A 12,995-nucleotide genomic window follows, 5' to 3' on the forward strand; every position below is an offset into this window, starting at 1 on the left:
AAGCATGTCTTCTGGCTAAATAAAATCCATTCTGAAAATTCGGGGTCCTAATACCGTCACTTCATACATGCTCAATATGAGGGATTGCTGCAAGGCCATCGACAATGCAGACGACTCTCCCTGTGGCTCTACCCTCTTTCCGGAGGAGTGAATGCTGCTTGTCAAGACTTGATGCAATCTGCTGGGTTTCCTTAGATCGGAAACTTTTTGACCGGTTTGACTTTGTAATGATGATGTGTTGTGAATCTGCACTATATAAATAAAATTGAATCGGACAATTCCAAATAATTCTGAGGTGACCCCCTTTGAACTTATCGAAAAAACAAGACGGGACTATAAATTGTTTAATGTGAGAAATATGAGAGGAGGAGACAGTATTTTATTCAGATTTTATTTTTTTTAATACAAACATGTATCCATTGAGACTGTAAAATAAAAAAATGAAGATAAAGGAAAAGTTGGCGACTCACTGCAATGTACAGAGATTGAAATTTTCCCATCCTGCGTTGTAAACAGTGCCTTGCAGCACTTAAGTCCATTTATAGCTGCAAGATCTCACGTCTTGGCTGCTGGAGACGGCGATCCGTCCCCGAGTCCTGCCTTAATGACATTGGGCCACAAGGGAGCTGAGGCATCAGCCACAGATTCAGATCACTGACACATTCTATACCACATCATTTTCATTTTAATATATTTGTGGTGCCTTGGCATTGGGCTGTTTATTTTATTTTTTCTACACATGTGAAATGTTCTTTTCATGTGGTGGAATAAACACAGACACAGGCAGAAGAGAGAGCTGTATGTCTCTGCTCAAATGCCAGTACACCTGCCATAAGCACACGTTGTCCGGCAGACTGCTGTAAGGTCCCCTGGCGCTGCTCTTGGCCCAGAACACCAAACCCACCAGGAAGCTGTTGGAGCACTCCAACCAGAGGAGGTTAACCGAGAGGTACGCCGGTATTCCCAAGCCAAAGATCAGGCAGGACACGGACATCAGCAGATATGGCATCCAGAACCATAAAAAGCCCAGCATCATGCTGAACCACAGCGGAGGCCTCGTCGAGCCGTCCTCCTCCAGATGTTCCTCCAGCTGGCTTTTAGTTTGCGGGTTGTGGTTCCAGGAGGAAGTGAAGAGCAGGTCGCTCCCCGCGTTTTTCTGCTCCTCCCGAGCTTCAGTCAGCTTGTGGGCCTCTCTTACCCACCGGGGGATCCTGGTCAAAAACGGCACCAGCGTCAGGAGGGTGGCGGTGAAAAGCCCCAGAGTGAAGACTGTGATCAGTGCCGACTCTCTCACTTCGCAGGCCAGCGCCTTCTTCTCCCCCACTGAATCCAGTTCCACTGGCCCGACGTAGCTGGAGCGCAGCGAGTGATTAACAGCGACCGCCCAAACCACCAGCGTCAGGAGGACATTCCTCAGCGTTCTCCACAACGCTGGGCGGTCGCTCATAAAGATGTCCTCTAAACAGTAGTCCACGAAGCCCAGGAGCATCATGGGGAGCGGCAGAGCGGCATATGCTGTCGAGGCGTTGGCCAAGAGGGCGCAGGGGGACACCAAAGACTTCTCAGCTCCGAGGAACCAGGCGGCGCCCATTAAGAATGTAACAACGAAATCAGCCAGCAGGACAGACAGGCTACAGACGCTCAAAAAGTACGTACACTTTTTGGTGCCACACGAGTAGAAGACGCCTGCTTCCAGTCCCAGTTTGATGAGCAACAGCATAAAGTACTTGTTGGTGTTGTCCGTGTGTCGGTCCGACGCCTCGTCCCACTGCTCCACGACGGCAAACATTTTCAAACCCTGACCGTTCTCCGAAGACAGCAACGACACCGGCAGCATGTTGGTGCAGAGGTTGGAAAAACGAGGCTCCACGGAAATCTGCAGCAGACAAAACAGAAAGTTGTTGTTTTTTTTTTGTGTGTGTGTCCCCTGTCTAGTAATGTAGCATTAAGAATTTGTCAAAAAGTGATTGTGATTTTACTTTCACAAGTGGAGCCTTACTGCTTTAGCCATAGTGCTTCGCTTGATTTATATATGCAAGAAGCTTTATTAGGTTTTATGCAGGGAATATTTCATGTTCACAGAAATGGGAAGGTAGAAGAGGACAAAAAGAAGAGAAACAGATGAGACAAAATGCTAAAAGGGAGAAATGGTGAAAGAAAAAGAGGAGAGGAAAGGGAGAGAACATATAACATCCTCGGAGGTATTACAGGTACAAACAACCAATACCTTGATACCATCACTGAAGAATATAGAATATTATTTAATACGAAATGTATAAAGTGGCAGCTAAATATAACAATAGGGTTTTTTTTGTATAAAAGTGAATCGGTAAGTATCTGAATCCAGGAACTTTTGTATGTAAGGGCTACCCATAAGAAAAATGCTCAATAGTGGTTGAGGAGCCAAAGACCCCCCCCCCCCCCCCAGACGCCAGGGGTTATGAAGATTAGAAATGCACTGATCAGGCTTTTCCCGACCGATACCGACACCTGGTTTTAAAGCCCGATCTGCTCTCTAGGGACTCATAACACACCCAGTTCTGCACGCTCTTTGATAGAGGAAGTAGTTTTCAACAGAAGATGAAGACGTTGCTAGATAACTCTTAGTCATGCATAAAATAATTTATTTATCTTCAAAAGTGCATCAAAATTGAGTCTCTTGGTTGGTTTGGACCAAAAATATCGTACATTCTTAGTTCTGTTGCATTAACCAAATACTTTATTCTCTATAATGGATTCCTTTTACTGTTAATTCCTCTTTTTATCACCAATAATGGTTCTATCTCTTTACACCATCAAACTCACTTCTGTATTGGGCTACTTTGGCATCATGAGGCCAATAAAAGGGTGGGTTTCGCATGTATAGGTGATACTTTTTATTTCATAATTTCATTTCTATTCATATATATATATATATATATATATATATATACACACACTATATATATATATATATACACACACTATATATATATATATACACACACTATATATATATATTAGGGCTGGGCAACGATTAAAATATTTAATCGCGATTAATCGCACTGATTAATCGCGATTAATCGCGATTAATCGCATTGTATTTACAAACTCCAAGAATGAATTCAAAAGTAGTGTAAAGAGCACTTTTATTTTAATGTTCTGCTGCCATATGAACAAAAGTGTTGTAACATTTGTAGCACTTATCAGTAACACATATTTAGTGTAAAGCTCAACTTAAACATGTAAAACAAAAAATAGCAATAATAATAAATTAAAGCTTATTGCCACTGACAGGGAATTCTCTTTATGGGGAAAAAATCTACCAAAAACAGGCAATTTCTGAGGTAACAGCAGGGAGCAGCATTACCATTTTATGTTCAATACCAAAGTTTAACTTGGCAGTGGTTACAACTAACTTGTTTCTGTCATATTCCATGCTGGAAGAAGAACTTTAAACTGAAATGCTTGCTAACTCGATATGCTTGCGTTTATTTGACGTTGACACGCGGTTTTTTGTTGTTGCTTTCTCGCGCGCATATAGTGAATGGCAGGGAAAAACAGGCAAAAATACATGGATACTTTGAAACGAGAAGCGACTTCACCGACGGCGTCGATGCAGACCCCCCCCGCTCCGCACAAAACTTATTCCGGCCGCCAACTCACCGCCTCGCCTCGCCTAAGCTCGCTCGCGGTACCTGCGGGAAACACCGCCTTCCGCAATGTCAGCTGTGTTTTTTTTCCGGCCAGCACCTTTCTTCCTCTTTGAATCTGAGGCTGGGCTGACAGCGAGGTTATTGGCGCATTATCGCCACCTACTGTTCTGATTCAAACCCCTACACCGCAGCAACAGACCTTCACAAAATAAAAGCATGTGACCAACATGCGTTAACGCGCGTTAAAGAAAATATCGCCGTTAATAGTCTAATGAGTTAACGCGAAATTAACGCGTTAACTTGCCCAGCCCTAATATATATATATACACACACTATATATATATATAGATATATATATATATATATATATATATATATATCTATATATATCTATATATTATATATCTATCTATCTCTCTATATATCTCTATCTCTATATATCTCTTAGTGTGTGTGGTGTATCTCTCTTCTCATCTCTCTCTCTATCTCTCTCTCTCTCTCTCGTGTGTGTGTGTCTCTCTCTCTATCTCTATCTCTCTCTCTCTCTCTCTCTCTCTCTCTCTCTCTCTCGCTATCTATCTAATATATCTCTCTTCGTGTGGTGTGTCTATATTCTCTATCTCCTCTATATGGTGGTGTGTCTCTCTCTCTCTATTTGTCTAACTCTCTCTTCTATCTATACTCTATCTATCTCTATTATATCTCTCTCGTGTGTTTGTGTATATTCTCTATATATATCTCCTATATAGTATTTGTGTGTATATATATATCTATGTGTCTGATCTATATATATATATATATCTATATATCTCTCTCTCTATCTCGTTGTGTGTGTCTATCTCTCTATCTCTCTACTATCTCGTGTTGTGTGTCTCTCTCTATCTCCTGTGTCTATCTCTCTCTCTCTATATATCTATTCTCTATATCTCTCTCCTATCTCTCATGTTGTTTCTATCTATTCTATGTGTACATATGTTATTATCATCTCTGTGTCCTATTCTGTGTCTTCTATCTCTTTTTCTGTGTCTATATGTGTCTCATCTCTCATATATCTATCTTGTGTCTCTTCTCTCTCTCTCGTGTCTCTGTCTCTCTATCGTGTGTGTGTCTCTCTCTCCTCTCTCTCTTCTCTCTCTATCTCTTCTCATCTCTCTGCTCTCGTGTGTGTTGTGTCTCTTCTCTCTCCTCTCTCTCTCTCTCGCATCCCTCTCTTTGGTGTCTCTCTCTTTGTCCTCTCTCTCTCTCTCTCTCTCTATGCTCTCTATCTCTATCTATAGTCTACTCGTGTGTATCTGTCTCTATCTCATCTCTATCTCTGCCCACACCTATATCTCTATACCCCCATCTCTCTCCTATACACACCCATATCTTATAGTTTCTTCTATCTCTCTGTGTTCTCTCTACTGTTCTCTCTCCTGTCTCCTGTGTTATCTTACTCTCATCTCTATCTGTGTGTCTCTCTATCTGTCCTACTATCTTTCTATATATATGTGTATATATCTCTTCTGTGTGTGTTTCTATCTATCTATGTGTCTCTCTCCTCGTGTCTCTCTCTCTCTCGGTCTCTGTAGATCTCTCTCTCTCTCTCTCCTCTATCTCTGTCTGTCTCTGTGTTCTATAATTCGATCTTTCTATCTATATGTCTATATTCTATCTATATGTGTGCAGTATCAAGTTTACCACTCTTAGGCCCAATTTATACAGTTTATCTGCAAAAAAAAAGTTGATGTTGGGGTGAGTTGCATTATAAACTCATCACTCTGCATCACTTTTTCTCTTTTTGGACATGCTGTTGAAGATTCTCAGTCATCCAGGTCATGGTCATTCCAAAAAAAGTAAAAAACAAAGCAACTGGACTTGTTTTCCGTAGTTGAAGACGTTTCGCTTCCTCTCCAGGAAGCTTTCTCAATTCAAAAAGTCTGGAGTAATGTGGAGTACCAAGCTTTATACTACTGCCAAACAAAGGCCTTGTAATGGCTTAGATAACATGCAAATTCAACAGAATCAGGTTCCCCCCTTAGTAATGGGCGGTCATTAAAGTCATTAAGGCAGCAGATTAAACCGAAACATGTCCACTCCTCTGTAACGAGGAGTCGTTAGGGTTGTTATTGGCTTGGCTTAAAGGAACGATGTTTTGATCACCCGAATGAGGGTGAGTATTGAGGTAATGATTGTCCGGAATTAATCCTATAGCTTTGTTGTAAGTTTTTGAGAGTTGGAACCTAAGGCCTCCTCCTCTGTTCAAAGTTGTATTTTCTCTCAACGTAGATGGCTTCCTTCACACCCCTTTCAAACCATCTGTCTTCTTTGTCCAAAATGTGATCATTTTGTTCCTCAAAAGAGTGTCTTTTGTCCTTAAGGTGTAGGTGGACAGCAGAGTCTTGACCTGAGGAGGTAGCTCTCCTGTGTTGACATTTCGGGGTTGTTTTAAGTGTTGTGTTACTACACAGTTACAAAAAAAAAATCCACATTCGCTACAGGATGCACAGTTTTAGCCACTTTAAAGGATGCATGTTATGCCTTTTTTTCGCTCTTGAGGGCCGGATAAATTGCCGTGATGGGCCGTTTTTGGCCCACGGGCCTTGAGTTTGACACATGGGCTTTGAATGTAATGTGTTTTTAACCTCTGTAAAGCACTTGGTGTTACCCTTGACTGTGAGAAACGTGATCTGTAAATAAAGTTTGATTACAATAACTGGAGCATGGCTTGTTGGTTGTTCCGCACCGCTGGTTTGAAACAGGATGCAGTCCATTATTGACCGTTGCAACACTTGTGGTGAATAAAGCTGTTGACGTTGGAAGTTCGTTTAAGAACAACTTGCTTCCTGCACTCGGTCTCTGTTTCTGATCTGTCCCAGGCACAGGGTGACAGCAGCACAGTAACAAACTAAATGTAATCATCTCAGTTTTAGGCTTTAAAATGGCTTCGGTGTGTCTGGATTTACCGTACTTTCTGTACGCCGAAACGTCTCGTTTCGTCCAAGGACTGGGAGCTGTGTTACATGGTGACAAAAATGTTAAGCTTGTGATACAGGTTGGCAAGCAGGTCTGTGCGATGGAATTTATTGCTTTTAATTCAGCTCTTCTCACAACCCATAAAAGAAAACCACACATTAAACCGGCTCTTGATTGCTTATGGGGCTGACATCAAAGTCCGGATGGAGACTTTATCCATCACTGCTTCCTTCAGCAGAAAGTGTATTCACCAAGGTGTTGTGTTACATTTATTTGCCAGAAACCACTATGAAGCTTCCTTTAAACATTTACTTAGAAAAGGCATTTGTGACGGTTCCTTCCTTTCTCTAATTCATGCCCTCATGTCGTACTGCCACGTTGCCGTTCTGACGATGGATGTATATTGTCAGAAAAATGCTCAGCGCTAACGTGTCATTGCATTAGATTGTATCTATACAGTTGAACCCAAAATCATTGCCTCTGACATATTTAGATTTGAAGTTGGCCTTCAACTCAGAAGTTTGTTCAGGCAAGGGGAAAAAAGTTGTTTACTCGTATTTTTATGAACTTTATGAAACATCTCTTTGGGGATTACCACCATAAAAGCCTTGTTATTGCTTGCAAACGTTTTGCAGAAACCTCCGTCATCACCTCTTTGCCATTACTAGGAAGCATCTGCTCTCAGCATGTAAATAAACTTCCTGGTTGAGTTAAAGATCGTCAGCCAGAGCAGCTGTTGGCAGATTTCCCTACACTTCTAGTCCTGTTAGGAGTCGAGACTAGTTGAGAATCTTATGACTGGTCTTTTGTTTCAGGCATATATGCTAAATTCCCTTGTGTCCCTCGCCTTCAGACTCTCATTTGAATCAGACATACTAAACTCAGTTACATTTGCTTTGATAAGCATCTCTGTTCTTGTTTCACATCAGCATTGCACACAAGCCCCTCTGAAATTGTTAGTCTGTCACATGTAAAGCAAATCTTCCAGGAAGCGTCCCGAAAGGATGTTAAATGTCATAATAAGGTGAAACGGTGAGTCATTGAGACTGTACCTGTCTTCCTGTGGTTTATGTCCTCTGGTTCAGCGAGCTTCAGCAGAGATGCCCGTCCAGCAGGATGCTGTGCATGCTGGTTCATCTGGGAGTATTCTCATCAGGTAGTTCACTTATAAACGGCTCCTTCTGTGGCCCCACCCTTTTTTCTTTTGTGTTGCGAAAGATCCAAGGACACACCTTCCTTATAGTCAAGGAAGCATTCTCTAAATGTCGTAAAGGTAGCGCTCCCTGCTTAGAATGATCTGTACTGTAATTTGTAGCTCAGGTCATCTAAAGAAGTTGCTCTGGTGAAGTCCCGCCCTGTGGGCAGGCTTCGGTAATCTACACCTGAGCTATATGGTTGCACCTGATTCTAAGAAAGGGATGTTTGGTTTTGGATGCTGGAGGTTTATGGTTGCTTCTAGGAAATATTTTTTTCTCCTCCCCAATAGGCCTGGCTAGAGTTGTTTTCCTCTTGTGTTCCTGTTTGCTCTCTGTGGGCGTGTTCCCCCCCGCCGCTTTGAGCTTTGGTGACCAGGGATGCAAACGGCGGCCCAATTCCTAGAGTTTTGAGTTCTGCAGAGAACCTCTTGTTCTTCTTTTTTGTGTACCCACAGCCTGCTGCCTCTTCTCAAATTCACTTCTGCCTTGTTCTCCCACTTCCAGGAAGAGGCAAAAAAAGAAAAAAAAAAAGCTTTGACTTTCTAATGATCATCAAAGATCCGCCGTGCGCTCTCTTTTAATCTCCTAGATGGAGCGTAAGTCCTTACCTTCCGCTGCTATGGTGGACGTTGGACTGTGGTCACAGAAGCCCTCGCTCAGATCAGAAGCGCTGCGTTAGATATTCGTTCTTTGTCCTTATCTGTTTCGTTATACATTTGCAGCAGGAGGGGATCCATTAGCTTTTTGTTTCACTGTGAGTGATTTGCATTACGTGAAGAGATGTTTGTGCCTGGAGTTCGTCGGGACAGACAACTGTTTGTGCTTTCATCTATACACGCAAACAACACACACAACACACATTGTTGTACTGCCAGCCGCTTCCATGGCCGTCCTGTATCTTCTTTTGAGGAACGATAACTACGCTGCCTGATGAATGCTCACACAACACGCACACAAGAGAAATCAATGCACATGGATGATTTAATGTGTCATCAGATGTGAGTCAGCGCTGTTGTACTGATTTATTAAAGTGTTTCTAAAGCTTTCTGCGATGGCTGCTAAGTTATGTTAGACCCGCTGTGCGATTATCTCCTGTGTCCTTTTTAAGTGAAGCTGCTCGTATCTAAAACCGGTCATTTGCTGTCAGACATACACATCAGGTAGAGCTAAAATTGAAACGCTCCCCTAACCTGGTCGCACTTGTGTGCGCACCCTAATACTTTATTGGAGCAGTGTTTGATTCAGTTAGCCCACTTCTTCTAGCCTCGTGAGACCATCCTGATCTCGCGAGCTTTCAAGGTTTCACTCGCAGATCAGTCTGGCTACTCTCCGTTAAAGAAAATTTGGAGCCGTTCACCAAACGAACGTCCAATCAGCGTTGGCTTTGAGGCGGGTTGAGGTGTGACGCAACGAGAAGCGCGACAGTTCAGTCTAAACAACATGGCGGCTTCAGCTGATGAAACTAGCGTTAGCGTGGCTATCGAGCAAGTTTTATCGGAATTACAGAGTATTTCTTTGCTGAGCTAACGAGCCTTTACCTGCAGCAGCAAGAGCAGCTTGGCTTGTGGTTACGAGCGACGACGAAGCATGTTGACGAGTACGTCATATGCTTCGTTGATCTGATTGGTTTATTTGGCCCGTCTATCACCAACATAGGCCAATCAGCCAACCCGTATTTTCGCCCCTTCCCAAAAGGGTAGCGTTTAGCGCAGCGTTTGTGTCAAAAGCTGTCGTTCAGGTTTAGATTGTAGTCCAGACACATTGGGAAGATGGAGGATTACGATCACGTGTTCAGTTACCAGGAACTGCTGCAGCTCCTCCAGCGCTGGTGTCTGCCTCCTGAGACCCTCCCTGATTAATTTCTGTCCTGTGTTTCATCAGTTTTAGTAATGCCACTGTTGTGCAATATTGTCTCTTAATTATTGATGCCTGTCTTCACTGCGTCAGGGTTTAATAAGCTTTTATACTCTTCGCTGTGCAGATGCTGTCATCCGAGGCATGGCAACTAGAACAGGCCTAGATCAAGTGCAGCCGGACTTTTCCTCAGTTTTTTTTTTGTGAATATGTTTCAACACTGATCCAGGAGTCTGACAGCTTTGCCGGCTTGCAGCTGAGCAACCTGGAGTTGGGGAGTGGCTGTTTCTGAGCAGATGGAGGCCCATCCTCCAAGTCAGATGCAAATCGGCGACCTGCCCGTCCCTCCCCTGGGTCATCAGGGTTTATTGTTTAGGATGGGTTGGTCACCTGAATACTGGCGAGACGGCTTGTGTGAGTTCTTTTAAGATGAATCTCAGTGCTGGGTTACAGGTGTTTGAACCTTTTACCCTCAGCTCAGTGTCGGTATCTCTCTTTAGACAAAGACGGCTCTTTCACGCCTCTTTGAAACCACCTGTCCTCTCTGTATGAAATCTGAACATCATTGTCATCAATAGTGTGTTCTGTGCTGTTCAGCTGCAAGTGGACCGCTGAATCGTTCCCTAAGCTGCTGGACTGCAGGTCCTTGTTTGGTTCCTCCGACGTAGAAGTCAGAGGAATCCTGGTTACACTGGACAGCAAACACAATGCCGCTCAGCTTTGGTTTGGGTGTTCTGGCCTTGGGATGAACTCCTCTATCTGTTGTTGGGTTTGAAATTCAATAGTATGTTGTATTTTAGGAAACATCTCCGGGGTTTCTCAGAACCTCTTGGCACACCTGGAGTGAGGGTTTGAAGCTGAGCTGTTTTTTCTCTGACCGTTTAGTTGGCCGACTTTACAAGGGCCTAGTTCTGATAGCCATTGTCCTTTAAGGGATTTCCTGACGTTCTCGGGTTCTTTCTGGTCTCCCGCTGCCTTGGTGGGAATGTTGTTCGCCCTGTAACTCAGAGTTTCAATAGCGGACAGTTATTACAGGCTTCTGGTAGTTCAGAAAAGGGCATCATGCCATAGGGTGGTCTATGGTGAACTCGATGTTGCTCTCCGTTGAATTGATGTGATTGGTGAATGCCTCCGTTGCTTGGATCTGGCTTTTGTGTCATCCATGCATCTGAACCAGTGACTTGGTGGTGTTGCCTCGTAGGAGCCGGGCGCTCTGCTCTCCTTGTAAATACTGGCTGCGCTGGGTAGAACTCTGGAGCTACTCGCACACCCACACAGCTAGGAGGATGGATGCTTTTAAAAACAGCAGCTCCCTAACTCCAGATGGCTCAACTTTGAGCCTCCAGAATTGACAAAGACTCCTGGAACGTGTGGAAACGTTATTCAGAAAACAGAGCTGAGTTAAGCCTCTTGGAGCTGTGCTCTTCTCCTCAGTGAGATTATTCTGATCCTTTGTAACCCTTCCACAAACTTGGACTCCGGATAAAAGATGCAAATGAGCAAATGTTTGAAACCCTGCTTGGTAGCTGAACCGTATTTCTGGTTAAACATAAACTTTAATCGGCGTGCCAAGATAAGCTGGACACTGAAATTAAATCCAAGCCACCCTGAGCAAGAATTTCACAGCTTCACGGAGGCACAGTCATACAGCTGGGTTGTCGGTGCATTGTTGCAACTTTCACTTGAACTGTACAAGATAAACGTGAGGGAAGCACCTGCGTTGCATTTATATTTCACAGACCTACTTGTTCACGCTGGTGAAAATGTACGGCACAGCTAAGTAACGATACAGGAGTGTCTGCCTCTGATCTGGAGGGCTTCATCTTGGCATTCCTCCTGTAAATTAGATTATAATTAACTTTTTAAGTGTTTCAATAGATGATTGTTTTAACTGCAATATGCTCAAGACAAAGTATTTTAATGACCAAAAAGAAAGTTCACCGTTTCCTTGTAAGTAGATGGCTCTAACATTTTCCGTCTCCCCGAAGGTGTACGCAGGAAAAACATTCCCCTGGAGGGAGTGTGCTCACCATTTATCTGTTCTGGGATGGCACACCAACAGGAAGTGCATTACAGCAGGGTGTGCTAGCAAGCTGGTGCTTTTAGATGTTGATTTTTGGAGTAATTAATGGAATCAAATTAAAATATTTTCAGTTTGTATGGCTTATTTTTTTTGCTCCCGATTTATTGTAAGCATTGTTGTATTATTTTTCTCTCTTAATTTGTATCGTTTTTTTTTTTTTTTTTTTTTTTTTTTTTTTTTTTTTTTTTTTCCCTGGTCTTAAAATAAACAAAGAAGCTGAAGTCATTTTGGGGCTTTTCGCTGCCGTTTAGGTCCCTCCCCTAGGCCGTCTGACCAGTGTGACAAAGCGTGTAACATGGACCTTATTCTTCGAAAAACTTAACAGATTTATCAAAGCTGATTTTAACAGGGGTGTGCATACTTTAAGATCCAGTGTACCGTAACAGCATTTAGCACCCGTATACGCTCTCTCAACCTTGCATTCAACATTATGTCAACTGTGCGGCAGGATGTCGGCCGGATGAAGATCGAGCTGTTTGCTGATATGGTCCCAAAGACCGCTGAGAACTTCCGGTAAGGAACGCGCTGGCGCCACATCACGCCTTCGATGCCCTTTTACCAGGTTACACGGGCGTATGCGTGTGAACAAGAATAATGTAGTGGGTTTTAAAATGCGTTACTAATGTTGTGATCATCCTTCACAGGCAGTTCTGCACAGGAGAGTTCAGGTAAGGCTGCTCCATACAGAACCTATGCATTCACTTCTGCCTACATTATTTGGAACTCTAAGGGTAAATATATGTAAAAACTCTTAAAATAACTCATCTTTTATTCATAAAATCCAGTATTTAATTTGAGTTCATTATTTCTGTAGAGGAGGATAAAAATCCCACTTTATAAAATTATGGTTTTAGATTACATCGCCAGCAAGTTTTTTTTAAATCCCCGCTTGTCAATACTTAACTAGTTTCTACAAGGAGCAGACACAAAAAACAAGGGATATTTAAACATTCCTCTTTGTGCACTTTCTCTAGAGCTATGTCACCTAGATATTTTCTCCTAAGCTCATCCAATGCCAATTAGGACTGAACACTGAGTTGGCACATCTCTCTGTTGCTTTGCCTAAATGTTTTGGATGTTGCTGCGTCGTGCCGAAAGATTCAGCCACCAATCTTTGTCCTCACCTGATTTTTGTTTAAAAACTCTTTTTTTTTTTTTTTTTTTTATTCAAAGAGTTACGAGTGTGATGCATTAGACTTTATTGGCAATTGCATGTGGCAAGAATATTTATGACTTGATGAATAAACCACTGACAAAAACAGTAGCAGTGAG

At 42.8% G+C, this 12,995-nt stretch overlaps 2 protein-coding genes across 2 annotated transcripts in view; one reads left to right on the forward strand and one right to left on the reverse strand.

Moving 5' to 3' along the window:
• Positions 1 to 12,995, forward strand: part of ppih (peptidylprolyl isomerase H (cyclophilin H)) — a 35,520-nt gene that overhangs the window by 7,142 nt on the left and 15,383 nt on the right. Inside the window, exons 2-3 of the mRNA XM_012877245.3 lie at positions 12,172 to 12,236; positions 12,368 to 12,391. Of these exons, the coding sequence (XP_012732699.1) occupies positions 12,172 to 12,236; positions 12,368 to 12,391 (89 nt within the window). The remainder of the gene's footprint in view (positions 1 to 12,171; positions 12,237 to 12,367; positions 12,392 to 12,995) is intronic.
• On the reverse strand, positions 291 to 1,896 carry si:dkeyp-100a1.6 (probable G-protein coupled receptor 160). Its single transcript, XM_021323897.2, has one exon. It carries the CDS (start codon positions 1,835 to 1,837, stop codon positions 734 to 736), a length of 1,104 nt encoding a protein of 367 aa, XP_021179572.2. The 5' UTR covers positions 1,838 to 1,896; the 3' UTR covers positions 291 to 733.

Source organism: Fundulus heteroclitus, chromosome 1 (genome assembly GCF_011125445.2).
Source record: "Fundulus heteroclitus isolate FHET01 chromosome 1, MU-UCD_Fhet_4.1, whole genome shotgun sequence".
NCBI lineage: Eukaryota > Metazoa > Chordata > Actinopteri > Cyprinodontiformes > Fundulidae > Fundulus > Fundulus heteroclitus.